Source organism: Lissotriton helveticus, chromosome 6 (genome assembly GCF_964261635.1).
Source record: "Lissotriton helveticus chromosome 6, aLisHel1.1, whole genome shotgun sequence".
Taxonomy (NCBI): domain Eukaryota; kingdom Metazoa; phylum Chordata; class Amphibia; order Caudata; family Salamandridae; genus Lissotriton; species Lissotriton helveticus.
The window spans coordinates 1,712,024,773-1,712,044,845 of NC_136067.1; the positions used below are offsets into that span (position 1 = coordinate 1,712,024,773).

Consider the following 20,073-nt stretch of genomic DNA (forward strand, 5'->3'; position numbering starts at 1 on the left):
GCGTTCATCCTCGGTTTCTCTACTGTGTGAGACACATTCGGCAAACAGTGCATTGCTCCGTCGTGAGTTTTCTCCTGCCTCTTTTTTTATCAATAACGAGGTACAGTTTGAACATAGCAGCCCCAATCTCTTCAGTTAATTAGTGTTTTGGAATGTGTCTCTCTGTGACTGATTGCAAACCTGCATGGTAGCCATCGTGTGCCTGATATAGTTATAAAGTCAGATCTGAAGTGAATGCGGGGGAGGGGGGGGGGGGGGGGGGTTGGACAGGGCAGCAGTTCATCACCACCTTTCCTGGGCATGCTTACGGAATGGGCAGGCTTAGTTTGCACAGCAAACAACGATGGAAGCAACTCCCTGAAACCAGATGACAGGCACTGGACTGCCGTCCCCGCAGCTGTCCCACTATAACCCACGCTGTCTTGTGCGTGTAACAGTAATGATCTGTAAGCCTGGGCAACTGGCCAGTCACGGCACGCAACACCACCACCCTTCTGCACAGCAGGCGCGTTTGCAAGTGCCGTTCTTGTCAGACACCAGGCTGAATCAGCCCAGTGCTTTGAAAAAGGAATTGTACTTAATGGTATTTTTTTAGTGTAAAAAACGTTGCCAAAACTCTTTCCAAAAGCGTAAATACAAAAATGGGCAATCGGACTCCGTATTGTGTTTACGCTGTACTGCCCCTGCACAGTCGCATTAAATGTGGGAGCCACTACTTGCTGTAAAAGGGAGTTCGGGGTGCAGTTTTCGTTAGGGCTACCTACACATTTTCACTGAAATGGGAGCTAAAGTCACCCATGGACTTGGCACCTGTTCTGTCGCTGACTAATTAACGTTTGTTAATGCGGCCTTGGCCGATGGTGGAGGGTCTGGGGCAGACGCTGGTTCCGAGGGTGGGTAGCATGAATACACTGACCGGCTCCATCCCAGCCATCACAGAGGTGTCCCCATGCCCTCAGCTGCTCCCCAAGGCTCACAAGGGCAACAAACGGGTCCCAGCGGTGTACAGATGCCGCACGCGCTTCGTTTTGCCATTACCAGCACGCCCCCGGTTCAGAATCCATTCTTAGTTCCACAAATAAAGATTAAAATAGTCAGAGCACGACTGCACTTTAATCTCGTTGCCAAATACCAATGCCAGCCCCTAACTCCGTCTGACTAACCAGCAGTGACAGCGCCTTTGTAATGAATTTAAGCCAGAATCATATTTTAAGACCATCAACTGAAAGAACAAAATGTTCTATTTTTCATACATCCAGTTAGCACAAGGGCACACGTGCATTAAGTTTAACTTCACACATATCCATTTCTTTTTTTGGTTCCTCTACAGGATCACAAATTGAACAATTCATCATATATACAAAACGCTTTGTGTCATTCCAAACCGGTACTGAATATCTACACAAACTTATCTGTAAAACTTTGAATTTGCTTCTGCCGTTCACAAACTATACAGTGTGTTACGATGATCAGTAAATGGTAAAAAAAATATTTAAAGAACTTATATTTTGTTCACTTTTTGTGCATAGTGAAAGATACACAACCAGTTTCCAGTTCTTCATGAGGTAACTCCATGTTTATGGAAGAAGTAAGAAGGTGCGGCTAGTTCCTTTCCATACGCATTCCTTCTCTAGCATTTTATGCTCATCAACGCTAACCTACTCATCAGTGGAAGACTTAGAATTCATATTGCAAAAACGTTCTTTGGACACAGCAGTCATGCGCTTTGCAAAGCAGCGCTCTTTTCCAAAATGCTACCTTTGAAGAATACACTAACCACAGGACGAGCGTCTGTAGACCTGCTGAGGGTGATCTTGAGTGTCTCCGAGACCTGCTGAGGGTGATCTTGAGTGTCTCCGAGACCTGCTGAGGGTGACCTTGAGAGAGTCTCTGTGGAACTGCTGAGGGTGATCTTGAGTGTCTCCGAGACCTGCTGAGGGTGACCTTGAGAGTGTCTCCGAGACCTGTTGAGGGTGACGTTGAGAGAGTCTCTGTGGAACTGCTGAGGACATCCTTGAGAGTGTCTCTGTAGACCTGCTGAGGGTGATCTTGAGTGTCTCCGAGACCTGCTGAGGGTGACCTTGAGAGAGTCTCTGTGGAACTGCTGAGGGTGATCTTGAGTGTCTCCGAGACCTGCTGAGGGTGACCTTGAGAGAGTCTCTGTGGAACTGCTGAGGGTGATCTTGAGTGTCTCCGAGACCTGCTGAGGGTGACCTTGAGAGTGTCTCCGAGACCTGTTGAGGGTGACGTTGAGAGAGTCTCTGTGGAACTGCTGAGGACATCCTTGAGAGTGTCTCTGTAGACCTGCTGAGGGTGACCGTGAGTGTCTCTGAGACCTGCTGAGGGTGACCGTGAGTGTCTCTGAGACCTGCTGAGGGTGACCGTGAGTGTCTCTGAGACCTGCTGAGGGTGACCTTGAGAGTGTCTCTGAGACCTGCTGAGGGTGACCTTGAGATGTCTCCAAGACCTGCTGAGGGTGACCGTGAGTGTCTCTGAGACCTGCTGAGGGTGACCTTGAGAGTGTCTCTGAGACCTGCTGAGGGTGACCTTGAGAGTGTCTCTGAGACCCGCTGAGGGTGACCTTGAGAGTGTCTCTGAGACCTGCTGAGGGTGACCTTGAGAGTGTCTCTGAGACCCGCTGAGGGTGACCTTGAGAGTGTCTCCAAGACCTGCTGAGGATGACCTTGAAAGTGTCTCCAAGACCTGCTGAGGATGACCTTGAGAGTGTCTCCAAGACATGCTGAGGATGACCTTGAGAGTGTCTCCAAGACATGCTGAGGATGACCCTGAGAGTGTATCTGTAGACCTGCCGAGGGTGACCATGAGTTTCTCTGAGACCTCCTGAGGGTGACCTTGGGGAAGCAAAGATTCAGAGCAGGAGGATTTGTCTGTAGCTTAATGCAGCATAGAGAGTTGCTCTCTCTCTTTGACATGATAGGGGTATGTACAAATACCAAAACATGAAAAGAGCATAGGTTCAACCGAAATATAAAAGCTGTAACTGTTGCATATCTGTGTTTAAAATATGAGCCCCGAGATGATTGCATTTCTTTTTCAAGAGACCGAAGGCACTGTTTTTGCTCCTTCTCCATAGAGCGGAGGTCCCCTCAGAGGAAGTCACCCAGTCCCGTGGCTGCTGTAGTCAAAGACTCCTTTCTTGAAGAAGGGCGAGAACTCACAGATAGTGTGCTTGGACAAAGTGAGTCCCACTTTATCAATGTGCAGGGGTGACGTCGGAGACTTCAGCATGATGGCAAAGAAATCCCGGAGGTATCTCTGAAAAAGAGAATCACATAGTCATTAAAGAGGGACTAAACTAACATGCAAGTCTTAATAACAAATGAAGAGCCTCAAAATAATAATTTAATACCGGTGAAGGCAACCGACAATCAAAATTACAGATTTTTGTGTAAGTGATAATGTTTACCCTCACAGAGTTGTGTTAAATACCATTATCCAAGGTTGAGGTATTTAACACGTGGTAAATACTTCCTCTTCCTGGTTTCCAACTTGGAATGAGGCACATATCCCGTAATCTGTCAGGGGTACAACTGCAGAGGTTTACCAACTGCACATACAAGCTTGCACTCCTCCGTAACCCCGACAGACAACGCCCCTTGAAGGTCACCTGATTCACCACCGACCTCCAATAATCCAGACGCACCTGCAGACATCTCGGAAAACGATGGAGGAACAGCAAAACCACTGAAGACCAGACCACCTACAAGAATGCCATGACAGAATACCACCAACTCATAAGATCAACCAAAAGGACCTTCGTCCGGAACAAAATCCTCACCAACTCCAGGAACTCTTCAGCATCATCCAGCAATTCACCAAACCCCCCCAGCGAAGCCACGGACGTCACACCCTCCCAGGACCTTTGCAACAAGCTCGGCTCCTACTTCCACCTGAAAATCAAGGCCCTTTACCACAACTTCAGTAAACAGACTCCAGAAACCACCTTGTCCTCCAGCAACAACAGCCAACCCACCGTCACCACCTGGACCCCGGTCACCACCGCAGAGACCTCCACGACCATGAAGAACACTCACTCAGGTGCCCCCACGGACCCCTGCCCACCACACATCTTCCACAGAGCCGCCGCCGCCATAGCACCCGAGCTGTGGCACACCATCAATGCCTCCTTCAAATCCGGCACTTTCCCCAATGACTGAAAACGCGCAGAAGTCAAAGCCCTCCTCAAGAAACCCTCGGCAGACCCGATGGACCTGAAAAACTACAAACCCATCTCTCTCATTCCCTTCCCAGCCAAAGTCCATGCCAAGCTGACAATTTACATCGAAGAGAACGCCATCCCAGACTCTTCCCAATCCGGATTCCGCAGTAACCACAGCACCGAGCCCGCCCTCCTGGCCGCCACAGATGAACGAGTTGCTTACCTTCGGTAACAATGTATCTGGTAGAGACATAGTCTAGCCACCAATTCCTTAACTTAGAATATCCCCAGGCATCAGACTGGATCCGGAAAACTTTCCCCAGCAGCACCTCTGTGTGCCGGTGGCGGCGCCGCACGACTCCGCCCTGACATCGTCCACGGACATGACATCAGCGGAGCCATATATGCCCCTTCCGGTGCGCTGACGTCAGTTTTCTTCAGAGAAACTTTTCTGCGTCACAATGCGGAGCCACCACCAAAAACTGTGAGAATATGGGAACAGTGTGCAAAAAGAATGAAAAGAAATTGAAAGGTGAAAAACAGCACCATAAAGGACAGGGCCAGGCACTGGATGTTGAAAAGTAGAAAAAGGGAGAGAAGAGCACCGCTCTGAAAAACAACCCTACAAAGTGAAGGCCAAATCACCTTCAGAGGGAGATGAGGATGTGAAAAAACAGTCTGTCAAACGACAAAGTTCACGTCCATAATGTATAACTGTGAAGGACAACCAGTTCGGAACACAGGGTTAAGGATAACTCACCACAAGGTGTCACCAGAGAGAGACGTAGTAACCCCAATAAGAGACCCATAGAATGTGGCAGAGCCAATAGACTTGAAGCAATGGGTCACCAGGGTGGTAAAAGACCCCAAGGCGAAGTGGAAGGGGAGAGCGGGGTGGGGGAAAAACCATGAAAGATGTCACACCACACAATCCAGGCCGAGGGCTGGAAAGAACATATGAGCATACCGTCCAATCCCGAGAATGGGCTAAGTAGCAATGAAAATAGATGAACCATTCTGTGTCGGGATGGAAAGAAATGTCACTCTGCCGAAGGGCAAGCCACCTGAGTATAGAAAGCCCATCCTGAAAGGTCCTCGCAGAATGGGGAGGACAGACGGGCATTAAGGAATCTGCGGCTAGAATATGTCTCTACCAAATACATTGTTACAGAAGGTAAGTAACTCGTTCATCTGATAGAGACGTCTAGCCGCAGATTCCTTAACTTAGAATAGATACTAAAGCCATACCCATAGCGGATGCTGGTCTGCAACTGAACCCCACTAAGTTCCAGAGAGAACTGAGCCGTAAATAATGTGACCAAAACAGTGCCGTCAAGCATGTGATGAAGCACAGTGGGGACAGTCAGCGCGGCTAACTTCTAGACCATGAAGCTCTAAAGAGAGCAGAGAATAAGGAATGGCAAAGGTACCACAAGCCGACACAAACAGCACAAAAAAAAACTTTTGTGTATATCGGGTTGAGAGAGGGAAAGCCCAGAGCCAGAATGTGAGTACTGGAGCAAGAGTTCACAACCTCGAAGGGGAAGATGAACCAAGCCTAGGGCCTAAGGGATCCGCAGGATCCAAGGTGTCGACAGAAAGCAAAAGGCGATTACCGGAAACCAGGCAAAACAGTGGAAAAAACACTATTGAACCTGCACCTGCAAGCTACATGGTGCAACGGAAGCCAAAGGCAAACTCCTGCCCAGCAAGTGCAGGTATGGGACAAGAAAACGCATACTAGATATGCTGGAGTGAAAAGGAATTTCATGACACCGCCAGAAGTGGAAATGGACCTAGGGTTTGAAAGATCCACCAGCTGCAATGCATCGCTGGAAGCAAAACCCAGTGGGATGGCAACCGGTATGATAGATAGCACACACCAGCCCAGTATGTAGAATAGCGAAAGAAGCACTGTTCAAGTTTCAGCAACTATACGCATGTGACAACACTAGCAGGCGACCAAACAATGGCCAGAAGGCTGGTAATAGGGAGACACACCAAGACATAGACGGTCTGTTACAACCGACGAAAGGCCGAGGGCACACAGCCTAGCGGCAAAGTAGGAGCGACACTGTAAGATATCTAAACATACCAGAAGGCACCTAAGCACGTCGTGTGGACGTTGGGACCAGATGAAGAAGGGAAAGACCTCCTGAAGGGCAGCGTGAGCAGCTCGGATGCGCACAACATGAAGAGGGCAACGGCGCAAAAAGGGACACCAGGCAGCCGGGCACCACATAGCGGTGGTGGCACAAACCGACTGGGTCAGTGACCACGGACACCACATGCAACCTCTGTGCAAGACAAAGCTGAACCGGAAGAGAAATAAATAAACTAGATAAGGTAATAAGCAACATGCTCCCCACGCCCGGGAGGAACCACTGTGCCCTGCAAGCTAGGTGGGAGAGAACCAGGCATGACAGTGGAAACCGTGAGGATCAATGTAAGTGCCCTAGACCACACGAAGCAAGTATTCCGAAGAAATACGCCCCATGAAAGATCACAGTAAGATCCAGGCATAAGTGTGGAAACACCTGTGCGGGGCAGCAGGAATGTAAGAATAAGAGGCCACATACAGCAGAGACATAAAGCAAGAATATTTATTTATTTATTATTTATTTATTCCATTTATATGGCGCAACAGCTACCCTGAGGGTTTCCCGGCGCCTTGAATCATAGCATTCCATAGGGACATAGTTTTATGGTATCATTCTTGATTAAAAAGCCATGCCTTGACACCTTTCCTAAATTTCATGTAATTTGTTTCAAGGCGCAGATTCAGTGGGATTGAATTCCAAAGTGCTGGTGCCAAATAACCAAAGGAGCGTCCTCCCAGTCTTGCTCACCTAAATCTGGGAACCTCAAATCTCTCCTGATGGATAGATCGGAGGTTACGGGTCAGGATGTATTTCTGAACTAGTTTGCACAGATAGGCTGGCGCTTCTCCTCTGTTTATTTTGTACATAAAGCATAATGCCTTAAATTTAACTCGGTTGCCCATCTTGAGCCAATGTAACTTGCGTAGATGATCCGACACATGTGCTCGCCTAGGTAGATGGAGAAGTATCCTAGCTGCCGCGTTTTGCACGACCTGGAGTCGGCGTATAATTCCTTTATAGAAGCACTACAGACAAGTGGGACCAAAGGCACCCGAAGTGCGATAGAGCGATGCTAACAATAGAATTGCAGAAGAAAAGACATAGAGGGACTACCCGAAGTTTGTCCGTGAGGAATACTCCTTAGGAGCGTACCAAGGCAAAGGCAGTCGTCTAGTACCAGCATATACCCCACATAGGGTAAGTGTCAACCCCCGATAAGGGGATCCTCCTGGGCAAAACACACAGAGGACTGAAAAGAAGACCAAACCAGCCATATGGCTGAACTTTTAACAAATGAGAGAAGGCCTAACAGCCGCGAACATCAACCGTGGAACCTACTATACACGTGGGTTATAGAGTTATAGTAAAATAAGGCAGAGAATTGTGCAAAAGTTATGGCAACCCGAACAACAGCCGGGAGGCTGCTGAATCCGCATGGCGATCAAAAAGGTCCACACTATTAAACGGTAGGTCTCTGAGGGCATCCCAAACATTATCCAGGAAACGACTGTCGCACAGCCATGCATGGCGGCGCAAAGCCACAGACCGAGCAAGAGCTCACCCCACAGAGTCAGTGGCTTCAAGGGAAGAACGGAGCAAAAATTGCGTCATTCCCCTGTCATCAAGCAGAAGCTGAAGCAGCAGAGACCGCGGCTCCTCTGGAACAGAAGGGAGAAGGTTCTCAACCAAATCCCAAAGGGTCGAGGATGCACACGTGAACACACACGCAGTATTTAAAGAGCGGATACCAGCACTGGTAGAAGCAAAAAGCTGGCGAGCATACGCGCCCTGCCACCTAGACTCCCTAGTGGGAGGCAATAGTGGCAATGCGGATGTAGACTGTAAGGCAAAGGCCGCCTGAACCACAATCCCTGAGCCGTAGGGTGAGTAGACAGGCAGAGTGGATCACCCAGAGCAGGGCAGTGTCTACGAGCAATAGCCCGATCAACAGGGTCACCAGAAGAGGGCCTTGCCCATGTACCACGCAAAATGTCAAATAAAGAGCCGCCAAATGGCAGCAAAGGCTCCACATCTATAGGCTCCATATGAAGCAAATCCAGCATCTGAAAGCAGAGGGACCACAGGAGGTTGAAAACCAAGAATAGCAGCCGCCCTGTGAATTGCACGTGCGTAAGCAGCACCAGCTTCAGTTGCCATCCGGTTAGGCGATAATAACCCGTCGGTAGGAGACGGTTGGAGACTAAGCCGTCCACTCCACAACAAAAGTGGAGAAGCCGGAGACTAACCTGAAGGCCAGGCAACACAAGGCACTTGCACCGTGGGCCCCCGACCCGGGGAATCCATAGAAGCGTCAACCTCTTGACAAGGAAGAGGAGTTGTTGCCGGCACCGGTGCCGATCGACACCATGTAGAGATCGCAGCAACGTCAGAGGAGTCGGGGGGGGGGGGGGCAGCAACCTCTTGAGGAAGCTTAGGTGTCGGCACCTGCATCGATGGATGACAGGGCGGAGTCGTCTGGATGTCGAAGCCCTCCACAGGGGACTCGACCTGGACGCCGTCTGACATCGATCCCACAGCAAAAGGTGCACGTTTGGGCAGACCGGACGTCGAGCCGAGCGTCGAGCCGGGTTTTGGGGCCAGCACCGCCTCAGACGTCAGCGCAGGAAGCCGCTCAGGGCTATGCGAAGACTGACGGGGTGGGCTGGACAGGCGTCTGGGCCGTGTCCCGTCGGCGTAGTATTGTCTCCGGAACTGGAGTCGATGCACACAGCCGGTGCAGAGGAAGAAAAAACCAGCGAGGACCCGACATGAGTGCCCCCTACCTGTTTGGACCCGAAGGCACTCCAGGGACAGGTGGGGACCCAAAGTTCGACTGATGTGCCATAGAATCCACCTCCATTTGGGCACGCATCGCGCCAACCCCCGGAATGGGTGGGTATAGAGTAAACGACTGCCGGGCGCCCATACCTTGCATAGAGCTGGAGGAGCGGGCGCCAGCGGTACGTGAATGAGAGGAAGACCTCCGTGCTTGCCTCTTGTGCTTACCTGCCTTCGAGCGACGTTCGCGGGAACGAGCCAGATCCGGAGGGGGAGAGCGACGACGCGAAGGTGCTGGACTGGACAGCTGTGTGGCCAGCAGTTCCATACGGCGCTCTCTTAGGGACTTCGGCTTCATACGCTGACAGGCGGTGCATTCTTTGGAGTCGTGTTGCACGTCGAGGCACCACATACAGATGAGCTGCGGGTCAGTTCCAGACATCTGACGCGCACAGGCTTCACAAGACTTAAAACCCGAAGGCATTTCACACTGTTCCGGCGATCCGCGTTGGGACGCGAAAAGGAGAAAACGGACATCAGCACGTCAAGAGGGGCATATATGGCTCTGCTGATGTTGTGTCCGTGGACCACGTCAGGGCGGAGTCGTGAGGCGCCGCCCCCCGGCGTGCTGAGGTGCTGCTGCGGAAAGTTTTCCGGATCCAGTCTGATGCCTGGGGATATTCTAGGTTAGGGAATCTGTGGCTAGACGTCTCTATCAGAAGACATCTGCATGCTCCTCGACCAAGGCCACACCGCAGCCCTCTTCCTCTCCGCAGCCTTCGACACGGTCTCCCACCGCACCCTCGACTGACTCCGCTCCTTCCTCGCCGGCAGAACCCAAAGGATCAGACTTCTGCCTTTCCCCTCACAGATCAACTGCGGAGTACCCCAAGGATCATCACTCGGTCCCAGGCTCTTCAACATCTACATGGCCCCCCTCACCACCACAGTCATACAGCACAGATTCCCGATAGTATCCTACACCGATGACACTCAGCTCATCCTCTCCCTCACGAAGGACCCCGAAGCCACCAGACTCAGCTTCCAGGAAGGAATGAAAGATGTCACAGCTTGGATGAGCAACAGCTGTCTGAGGCTCAACTCGGATAAGACAGAAGTCCTCATCCTTGGACCCTCCCCCTCAGCTAGGCACAACACCTGGTGGCCCACTGCCCTTGGCAACCCTCCTACCGCTACGGACCATGCCAGGAACATTGGCATCATACTCGACTCCTCCCTCATCATGACCCGCCAGATCAACGCCGTCGCCCCCACATGCTTCAACACCCTCTGCAAGACTTTCAAATGGATCCCCTCCGAAGACAAAAAGACCATCACCCACACACTCATAACAAGGAGACTGGACTACAAGAACGCCCTCTACACCGGAATCAACAAATCCCTGCTATGCAAACTCCAGACCATCCAGAACACTGTGGCCAGACTCGTCCTCGGCATCCCACGACATTAGTACAATATCCAAGACCTGCAAGACCTCCACTAGCTTCCCGTCGAGAAGAGAGTAACCTTCAAGCTACTCACCCATGCCTACAAATCTCTCCACAACACCGGACCCAAATACCTCAATGAAAAAGACTCCTACCACATACCCAAAATAATCCTCCGCTCCGTCGAACTCGCCCTAGCAGAAACACTGCGCATCCGCAGAACCAGAGCGGGTGGAAGAGCCTTTTCCTACGTCGCAGATAGGGCCTGGAGTGAGTTACCGGTCAGCATCAGAAGCTCCCCTACCCTGCACACCTTCAGGAAGAGCCTCAAGACCTAGCTCTTCCACTGACTCTGAGCTGCACCCCTCCCACCCAACCCACCCGTCAGCGCCTTAAGACCCTCACGGGTGAGTAGTATGCATCACAATTCCCTCATTGATTGATTCAGGGTACCTGCCAGGTTTCGAACTACCGGGGAAATACCCTGGTGCTCCAGCCATGCCCCGAGATGCTGGGTCTCTTGGTAAAGGGTCCATTAACCTATTCCGCCCTGTTTGTTGCAGCACCACATGACAGTAGTGTTGTCCGTCAACATTTGAACTAGCCTTCCCTTGATGGAGGGTAGAAAGGCTTGCAATGCAATGCAGATGATTCAGAGCTCCAGCATGTTGATGTGGAGTTCGGATTCCACCGGAGACCAGAGTCCTCTGATCTATGCCTCTCCCAGATGGCCTTCCCATCCTAAGAGTGACGCAACTGTCACTACTGTAAGATCTGGTTGGCGAAGGGAGAGGGGTATGCCTCTGTCCCAATCGCAGTTTGTCATCTACAACTGCAGATCTCGTGCAGTTTCCTATGAGATCTGGAGAATGTCAGAGAGATTCCCATTATACTGTGCTCAATGGAACTTCAGGTCCCACTGCAGACCCCGCATATGCCACCTGGCTTGTGTTACTAGCAGGATGCAGTAGGCAATCAGGCCCAGGAACCTCAGATTCATTCTCACCAAAATCCACAATAGAGGCTGAAACATCGGTGTCATAGTCTGAATATCTGGGACTCTGGAGGATAGGTCCGAAACTGCACTGTGTCTAGAACAGCTCGGATGAAAGGGAGCATCTGAGAGGGAGCCAGGTGTGACTTCGGCACGTAGATAGTGAACCCCAGCGAATGGGAGGTGGGAGACTTCAACCTGGGAAAGCCTGCATTCAGCAGACAGTCATCGAGATAGGGGAATACGGTCACCCCTGATCTGGTAATATCAAAGGGGAGCATGGTGAACTAAAAGTGCTCATGGCCTACTGTAAACCGCAGGTAGCATCGATGGGCAGGCAGGACAGGTATATGAAAACAGGCATCCTTCAAGTCCCACAATACCATACAGTCTCCTGGGTCGAAGGCAGACAAGACCTGAGCTAGACTGAGCATCTTGAACATTTCCTTTCTGAGGAAGTTGTTGAGTGCTCGCAGATCTAGGAGAGGGCGCAGGCCCTTTTACTTCTTCAGGCCCGGTAAGTAGTGGGAATATCAACAGTCTACTTCCAGCGCTGGAACACACTCTATGGCTCTCTTGATCAAGAGAGTCATGACTTCCTCCTAATGCAAAACCTGGTGATCCTCCATCAGCCGGTTGTAAGCTGGAGGTACGGAGGGAGGGGTTGTCTGGAAGGGGAGAGAGCAGCCCCACCTGTGACGTGATGTCCTGCCAGTGGTGGAGGTGATGGCTGATCCTGCCACCAACTGCATGTCCATGATCTGGAAGGGAAAGACTAGGAGGGCTTAGAGACTGAAGCTGCCAGGAAATGGTGGTTTGACAGGACATCTGGATACCCGACCCTCGTGGCTGGAATGAACCGCACCCTCATCCGCGCCACTTGCTGGGGACGGGGGGCAGCTGAGAGGCCCAAGAACTTGTCTGTAGCTCTGGATTCCTGAAAGCGATCCAGTGCTGTGTCTGCCTTGTCTCCGATGACACAGGTGCCATCAAATGGCATGTCCATGAGCGAGGCCTGGATATCCCCTGAAAAGCCAGATGCTCTCAGCCAGGCGTGGCGTCTAACAGCCACCATTGTGGAAATCGTTCGGCACAGCGAGTTAGTCATGTCTAAACCACATCAAATTGAGAACTTTGCTGCATCTCCCCCGCCTTGATACTGCTTGGTAGAGGACGGCCCGGGCCTCCTTTAAGAACTGTGGCAGCACTTGCGCAACTGTTTCTTACAGAGAGTGGGAATAACGTCCCAATAAGCATGCAGTGTTCACCCACTGCAGTGCAAGGCTGGTGGAGGAAAACAGTTCTAGCCCCAACTGTCCAGGGCTCTTGAGTTGCCTGTCTGGGGAAGAATCAGACAACGCACAATGGGAAGTGGAAGGTCGAGCCACCAACCTCTCTGGGGTGAGGTAGGTAGTGAGGTAATTTGTTCACAGGAGCCCCTGAGCTAGGCTAGGACCAGGTTCCTAGAAGGACGTCCGCGAGGGGTGCGTTAAATGGAAGCAAGGGTTCCAAAGAGGAAGCACCTGGCTGTAGTACCTCTGTCAGGACATTAGTCTTGACCGCCACTGTGGGTAGCTGAAGGTCAAGGGCATCAGCTACCATGCACACCACTATTGCACAAGATACACCCTCCTCCGTAGCCATGGTAGGAGGAGAAAGAATGCCAGTATCTAGGCGAGGTATCAAATCCACCGGGCTCACCCATTTCCTCATACCAGTCCATGTCTTGTTTGTACTCCTGGTATTCTAAAGGGTCCAGTGACCCCTACTATTCTTTTCCCAAGCCTGACCTGTCCGAATAAGGCGCAGGGGAAAAAAAGAGGACCAATTGTGTTGTGTAATAAATAGACCTATTTTTAAATCAACACTGTGTGGTTCTTTTTTTGTTAAACTTGCAGCATTGAATAAAGTTGGTAAAACAAGCTGCTTTACACACCTTCAATATAAGCCTGAAGGCTGCTCTCCACAGCCACCACTTTGAGAGCTTTCTATTGTTATCAAAGACCACTAAAATCACCATAAGAGTTGTCTGGATTAGTACAAGGTACATCACTTGAATAAGTCTGCACCATATACTATGCCAGCCTCCTACATCAATCCTCTCACTTTGAAGTCTGAGAAAGAAAAGTAAATGCCAAGCTTCCTCAGAAGACAGGACCTGACATCTGACCGCTGTTTCTGAATGCACAGCAAATGTGACAACATAAGAACAAGATTTACAGGCCCGTTTACAGAAAGGAGCAATGGTGGAAAAATCCAAGGGGAGTTGGTGTGAAAAGGCTTTGCTCCTTGGGAGGAACACTCACCTTGGACACCTAAAACAAGTGAAGCCAGCAAATAGAAAGCCAGAAAATGTGAGTTACAAACCACAAAGCCGATGGCAATGGTAAGCAACAGACGGGACACATTACCAGGAAAGCTTAATGAAAGTCTGTCAGTTGTCTTTAGCAAACCAGACAGCTACGCTCTCTGGTAGGCTTCAACCTAAAAAGGAGAGGCAAATAAATCACCCGATATGCAGGAACCTGAAATACAGGTAAAATGAATAGTGATTAAAGATAAAAAAAAAACTAAATAAAAAAGAGCATTTTGAACCAGCAATGTCACTGAAGAGTAAGGAACTTTTTTGAGGTGGATGTAAACAATGTAAGTATGTTTTGTGTAGGTACTCAAAGTGAATGTCGGACATAGATAAAGAGGGCTGACCCATGCTATATGCTGTGGTGGGCAGAAGCAAAAAGTGAATGAAAATTTAAATGACTAGTAGATGAAGTTCGCTGACAAAAAGACCATCTACATATGTATAATATGTAGGATTGATTGTCAAAACAATAGTCTGGCGAGACAGTTAAAGCGGTCTCAAAGACCCAGACGTAAAAATGGCAAATTAAACTGTGTACGGAAGCTCTATTAAATGGTGTTTAAAGTATCTGAAAGAGGAAATGGTTCTACACTTAAAACTGCTAAAAATTGTTCTAACTCTGAAACATTGAAAGGAAAGCATATTAAAATAATGGAGCAAAGCTAAAGGGTGAACCATAAGCTAGCACAAATTCCAACGCTTTTTAATGAATGAATTATGGTGAGCAAATGCTATAATAAAAATAAAGAATTATGCCACTAAAACTTGAAGTTAGAGGAATGGCCACAGATTAATCATTTGGGTTTAACTGTACATCCATTTGGATCAATAAACGTGTCACTTTTTAACTTGAACCAATAAGTGACTGTGTTACAGCACTGTGAATATTTATGTTCTGCGACTATGTACATTTAAACAATGATTAAAAAAAGGAAAACGGGGGGAGGAGCTTCGCGCGATTCCAAGATGGACGCGTGAGCTTAGAGCTCCCGGGACCCCTTCCACCTCCGGCGACTATCCTGTCATCTATCCTGATTCAGAGGACGGATATTTTTCATTGACGCCCTGCTGATGCCAGCGCTCTTTTCGTGACTTGTTTTGGCCGTCGCACGCTGAACTTACTGCGACCTGACCTTTGAGGCCTACCACGTATGCCAACCGGGGGCTCCGAGGTACCCAGGTGGCGATCGAACAACAACGGCTGGTAGGCCACGCCCTCTGCCCCTGGTGTGCTTTCGGTTTCGTTTCTGCTCCTTGTGCCGGCCCACTTCCCGATTGGAGTTCTTACTCTGCAACTGCCAGCCTGGTGCTTGTGCTGTGCCCCTATTTACTCGCACTTCGGAGGTTGTTTTGTCCGAGTTTTGCAATTCCAGTTGGAGTTTCTCCCCGGTCATGACGGGCAGGACAGTGGTCGAGAGACGCGGCGCAAGAGGTTCGTCCCGAGGGGGGGCCACCCAATCTCAGACCATTGATCGCTTTACTCGACCTAAGGGCTCCCCGGGCGGATCGAGTGGTGCCCTGGAGGAAGCTGGGGAAGGTGCTCCTGATGACGAGGAGCCTACTCTGAAAGACGTGATGGGCGCCATTGCGAGTATTCAATCCAGCATGGGCCAGCAGTATGAAACCCTGGCTGCTAAAATAGACACGGTGGCGGTTGATGTTTCTCTCATCAGAGCGGACCGTGGGAAAACAAACAAGCGTGTCAAATCTCTTGATCTTAAGACCGCTAGTCTGACCACGGATGTCTCAGACCTCCAGACCACGGTCCGTAATCTCCGGACCACTTGTGACCTATTTGCCAATCGGTTGGAGGATTTTGAGGGCCGGGCCAGGCGCAACAACGTCCGCATCGTTGGTGTCCCGGAGAATTCTGCCGATATGCCTGTTGATATCCTGGTGGAGGACCTTGTGTTGAAGCATCTGGCGGCGAAGGGCCTAAGTAAAATTTTTGCGGTCGAAAGGGCCCATCGTGTTCCGGGAGGCAAGCCGAAGCTGGGTGCCGCTCCACGGCCTATTATAGCTAGACTATTTAACTTTCGCGATAGAGACGCTATCCTGCAAGCATCGCGAACTACTGGGCCCATTAAATTTGAGAACGCTTCCATAAGTTTCTATCCAGACTTCACGCAAGCTGTCCAGAAACAGAGGATGGGCTTTACGGGCGTGAAGAGGCGCCTCAGGGACCTGGGACTGAAATATGCCATGCTTTTCCCGGCCCGCCTGAGGATCGAACATGCTGAGCGTACCTTTTTCTTCGACTGCCCTGAGGTGGTGAGTGACTGGTTGGACACTTTACCGAAGCGTACCGAGGGCCCGGAAGACTCGAGAGGGGCCGAGGGAGGCGTGGAGGACCAGGAGCAGTGAGTCTACGTTGGCAAGCCGGATTACATCGCAGGGGCTGCCGGACTGTGTTTTGAGTATTATGTGTCTGCTCGGGGGTGTGGGGGGGGTCTGAGGGGTCTTCCTCCTCTGGGGATTTCTTTCTCTCTTTCTGTAGGTTAGTTTAATGGGGCGACAGGCACACTGCAAGTTGGGGTGGCTTTTGGGTCTACCGCAGGGGTGCAGGGTTCGACACTGTTGGGTTCCTTGGGGGTGGGGGGGGGGCTTTTTTCTTCTTGTTTGTTTCGAGGCTGTGCTCTGTTTCTCACTTGCTTTCACTTGACTGTTTCGAGGTGGGGAGTGCGGTCGGTTTGCTTCAGGGATGGGGGGTAGGGGGCTTAGGGTTTTGAGCTGGAATGTTAATGGTCTTGGGGACAGGATAAAACGTGGGATTGTGCTGCAATACTTGAAGAGGTGCTCCCCGGATGTGGTCCTGCTTCAGGAGACCCATTTGGTGGGCAACACATGCCACGCTCTGCACAGGAGAGGCTATCGTTTGGTGGCGCACTCCGGCTTCACCTCGGGATCGAGGGGGGCTGGTATCCTGGTCAGGAATTCCCTTCCCTTGGAGGTGGACACCACACTGTTGGATGATAGGGGCCGCTATGCTGGCATTACCGGGAGGTGGGAGGGGAGATTGATCTCCATACTGTCTATTTATGTTCCGCCTGGGCTGCAGTCTACCACATTCGCTGACTTGGGCGAGGTCATTCTGGGCCTGCCCGAAGGCTTGCTTGTGCTGGGTGGCGATTTCAATTCAGTGGCAAATGGTGAGAGTGATCGTAGCCCCCCCGGCCCCTCCCTGCATCGCAGTTGTGGTTGGGGAAATTTCTTGATGCCTTTGGGTTGGCCGATTGTTGGAGGCAGCTGCACCCTGGCCAACTTCAGTATACCTTTCATTCGGGGGCTCACGTAAGTCTCTCGAGACTTGATTATATTGTCGTGCCTATGGTGCAGTTGACCTCGGTGCGTGAAATCAGACACTTGGCTAGGGGGATCTCGGACCATTCCCCGATATGGTTTCACTTAGACGTTTGTTTGGGGACGGGGGCCGTATCGCCCCGATCAATCCGTGGAATTTCCAGAACCCTAGACTCAGATCCGAGGTGGTCAAATGTGTGGACTATTACTTTGCAGAAAATGAGGGATCTGTCTCCTCCCCGGTTTCATTGTGGGAGGCCTATAAGACGGTGATCTGAGGTCAGACCTTGTCCCTTGTGGCCGATGAGAAACGGCGCAACCAAGAGGAGGTGGTGAGTTTGGAATCTGAGATTGCGGTGCTTGAGGGGCGATTGGAGGCTGGAGTGACGCCTGAGATTCTGCATGTTTTGGCTCTTAAGCAAACTGAATACAGGGCACTTGTGACTGCCGCTGCTGAAGCGATGCATCGCATGCAGCAAGGGCGACTTTATGATGTGGGTGATAAGGCCGGGAAATTGATTGCGTGGCTGGACAGGAGAGACAGATTGAATCGTGTGGTGCCAGTGATTGAGAGAGATGATGGAGTGCGAGTCGTGGACCCGGTGGAGATAGTTGAGGTGTTTGCTCAGCATTTTCGGGTCGTATATGCCCCGGTTTCGGGCCTCCCGGAGGAGGACTCGTGCTTGTTACTTCGCGACCTTGCGCTGCCTAGTCTCTCGGAGTCGGACGAGGTGTTAATGGAGGCTGATTTTTCCGCCGATGAGGTTGCGCTTGCCATTCGCTCCCTTCGTTCCGGGAAGGCTTCGGGCCCTAATGGTATACCGGTTGAGTTGTATAAACTGTGTCCAGACAAAATGGCGCCGTATTTGCTGCGTATGTTTGCGGCCTCGCAAGATCTTGGCTCTCTTCCCAGGGACCAGAGGCTGGCTTCCATTGTGGTCATTCATAAAGATGGTAAGCCCCGCGAGCGTTGCTCATCGTATCGTCCAATCTCCCTTCTGAACGCTGAACCGAAGATATTGGCGAAAATACTGGCAAATCGACTGGTCACGGTGATCAGCGGACTGGTTCACCCAGATCAGTCCGGTTTTATCCCCCAGCGCAATACTGCTCTCAATCTTCGCCGTCTACATGGCGTCGTCGCGAGGGCGGGATCTCTTCGTGAGCCGGCCATCTTGGTTTCTCTCGATGCTTCGATGGCCTTTGACACGGTTGAGTGGCCGTATTTGTGGGCCGCCCTCGCCAAGTTCGGTTTTGGCCCTAAATTCATCGCTTGGGTTAAACTCCTGTATGAACAGCCGCTTGCGCAGGTGGTGGTTAATGGCAGAGCCTCGGCGCCCTTCGCCCTCGGGCGTGGCACGAGGCAGGGTTGTCCTTTGTCGCCGTTGTTGTTTGCGCTTGCGCTTGAACCGCTGGCCGCCTGGCTTCGGTGGGAACCCTCTCTGAAAGGTATACGCTGGGCTCCGGATTTTGAAGACCGAGTCTCTCTCTATGCTGATGACATCCTGTTATATCTGACGTCCCCCCGCAAATCGCTGGGAGTTCTCATTGACGTACTGCGCTCTTTTGGCCGCAACTCCGGGTTGGTTATCAATTGGTCTAAATCCTGTATCTTTCCGCTTACTAGTGACCCTCTTTCTCTGCCCCGAATATGTCCGATCCCGGTCTGCACTGATGGTTTTAAATATTTGGGGATTTATATTTCACTTGACCCTGTGCTGCGTTATGATCGGAACTTGTGCCTCCGCTCGCTCGGCTCCGGTCGGACATTGCGGCGTGGTGCAATTTGCCCCTCTCCCCCTTGGGACGTGCGGCACTGTTCAAAATGATGTCCCTCCCCCGGTTCTTGTATGCCGTACAAAACACGTTAGTTTGGTGCCGGCTAACTATTTTCGTGAAATAGAGTGCCTCCAGAGAAAGCTGGTGTGGGCTGGTCGGCCCCGTATAGCATTGGCTAAACTCACGCTACCCTGGTATGACGGGGGCATTGCATTACCCGACGTACGACGATATTATTGGGCATCCCAGTTGAGTGCCGTGAACCATGCTATGTATGGTCCTGTCCCGAACCCGGCTTTTGAAATGGATCGATGGCTCTTACCTGGGGGGGATTACTACAGGGCATTTTATTCTAGGAGTGCTAGGAGGAACTTGACGGGTCCCACGGCGGTGGCGGTGCGGGTTTGGAGCAGCGCGACCGCGGCTACCGGGTGGACAGATAGGCTTACCAGGGCGACCCCTTTATTTGCTGCGGAGAGGCTGGGTGAACTATGGACGTCGAAGGGGTTCGATAGATGGGACCTCATCGGGATTAGTAAATTGAGCGATCTTTGGGTTAAGGATAGAGTGAAGACCTTTGCGGAACTACAGCAAGAGTATGGTCTGCATGACTCGGAATTTTTTCGATATCTTCAGGTTCGCCATGCCGTTGGGTCGGTTTTTCCGACCGGTTCTGATATTCCGGAGAGTTCCCCCCTGGAGGATAGGGTACTGGACGGTCATGTTCCAGACAGCACTATTTCTCTTATTTACAAAAAACGTATTAATGTTCGGTCGGACTTGCTTGTCCATTTGCGTGGCGCCTGGACTGCCGATGGGCTGGAGCTAGACGATGAGGATTGGCAGGCTGCGGTGTCCTCTCCTAAAGAGGTCGCGATTCCGGCGCGCTTGCGACTTGTTCAGCTGAAAGTCCTGCACCGAGTCTATGTCACTGGTCCCCGGCTGATGCGTATGGGTTTTTCTGATGATGGACTGTGTCGGCGGGGTTGTGGTATGCTTGCTACTTTCCTCCATATTGTATGGGAGTGCCCGGTGGTTGAGTCCTTCTGGAGGGGAGTGCATGAAGTGATGAATGAAGTCACGAGTGTTCGGCTGCTACCTGAACCTAGGCGCTGTCTATTGAATGTATG

At 51.1% G+C, this 20,073-nt stretch overlaps 2 protein-coding genes across 5 annotated transcripts in view; both read right to left on the reverse strand.

Moving 5' to 3' along the window:
* Positions 1–1,281: 1,281 nt before the first annotated feature.
* Positions 1,282–20,073, reverse strand: part of KIF16B (kinesin family member 16B) — a 1,655,522-nt gene continuing 1,636,730 nt past the window's right edge. The window contains exon 26 of the mRNA XM_078649578.1: positions 1,282–3,276. Coding sequence (XP_078505704.1) covers positions 3,118–3,276 — 159 coding nt within the window. The 3' untranslated portion in view covers positions 1,282–3,117. The remainder of the gene's footprint in view (positions 3,277–20,073) is intronic.
* LOC144763714 (uncharacterized) lies at positions 1,678–3,092 on the reverse strand. Of its 4 annotated transcripts, XM_078649579.1 has the most exons (3): positions 2,337–3,092; positions 2,067–2,304; positions 1,718–2,034 (listed from the first exon to the last, which is right to left on the reverse strand). In XM_078649579.1, exons 1-3 carry the CDS (start codon positions 3,090–3,092, stop codon positions 1,718–1,720), a joined length of 1,311 nt encoding a protein of 436 aa, XP_078505705.1. The 4 variants fall into 4 exon arrangements, with proteins under 4 accessions (XP_078505706.1, XP_078505708.1, XP_078505705.1 ...); XM_078649580.1 differs by lacking the exon at positions 2,067–2,304 and having other exon boundaries at positions 1,678–2,034; XM_078649582.1 differs by having other exon boundaries at positions 1,678–2,669; positions 2,704–2,821.

Excerpts from the sequence above, each read along its gene's own strand:
- LOC144763714 (XM_078649579.1), bottom strand. The coding sequence starts at position 3,092 with ATGGAGAAGGAGCAAAAACAGTGCCTTCGGTCTCTTGAAAAAGAAATG. Across the intron at positions 2,305-2,336 it reads CTCACGGTCACCCTCAGCAG|GTCTACAGAGACACTCTCAA; the intron begins GTCTCAGAGACA and ends CACCCTCAGCAG. Across the intron at positions 2,035-2,066 it reads CTCAAGGTCACCCTCAGCAG|GTCTACAGAGACACTCTCAA; the intron begins GTCTCGGAGACA and ends CACCCTCAGCAG.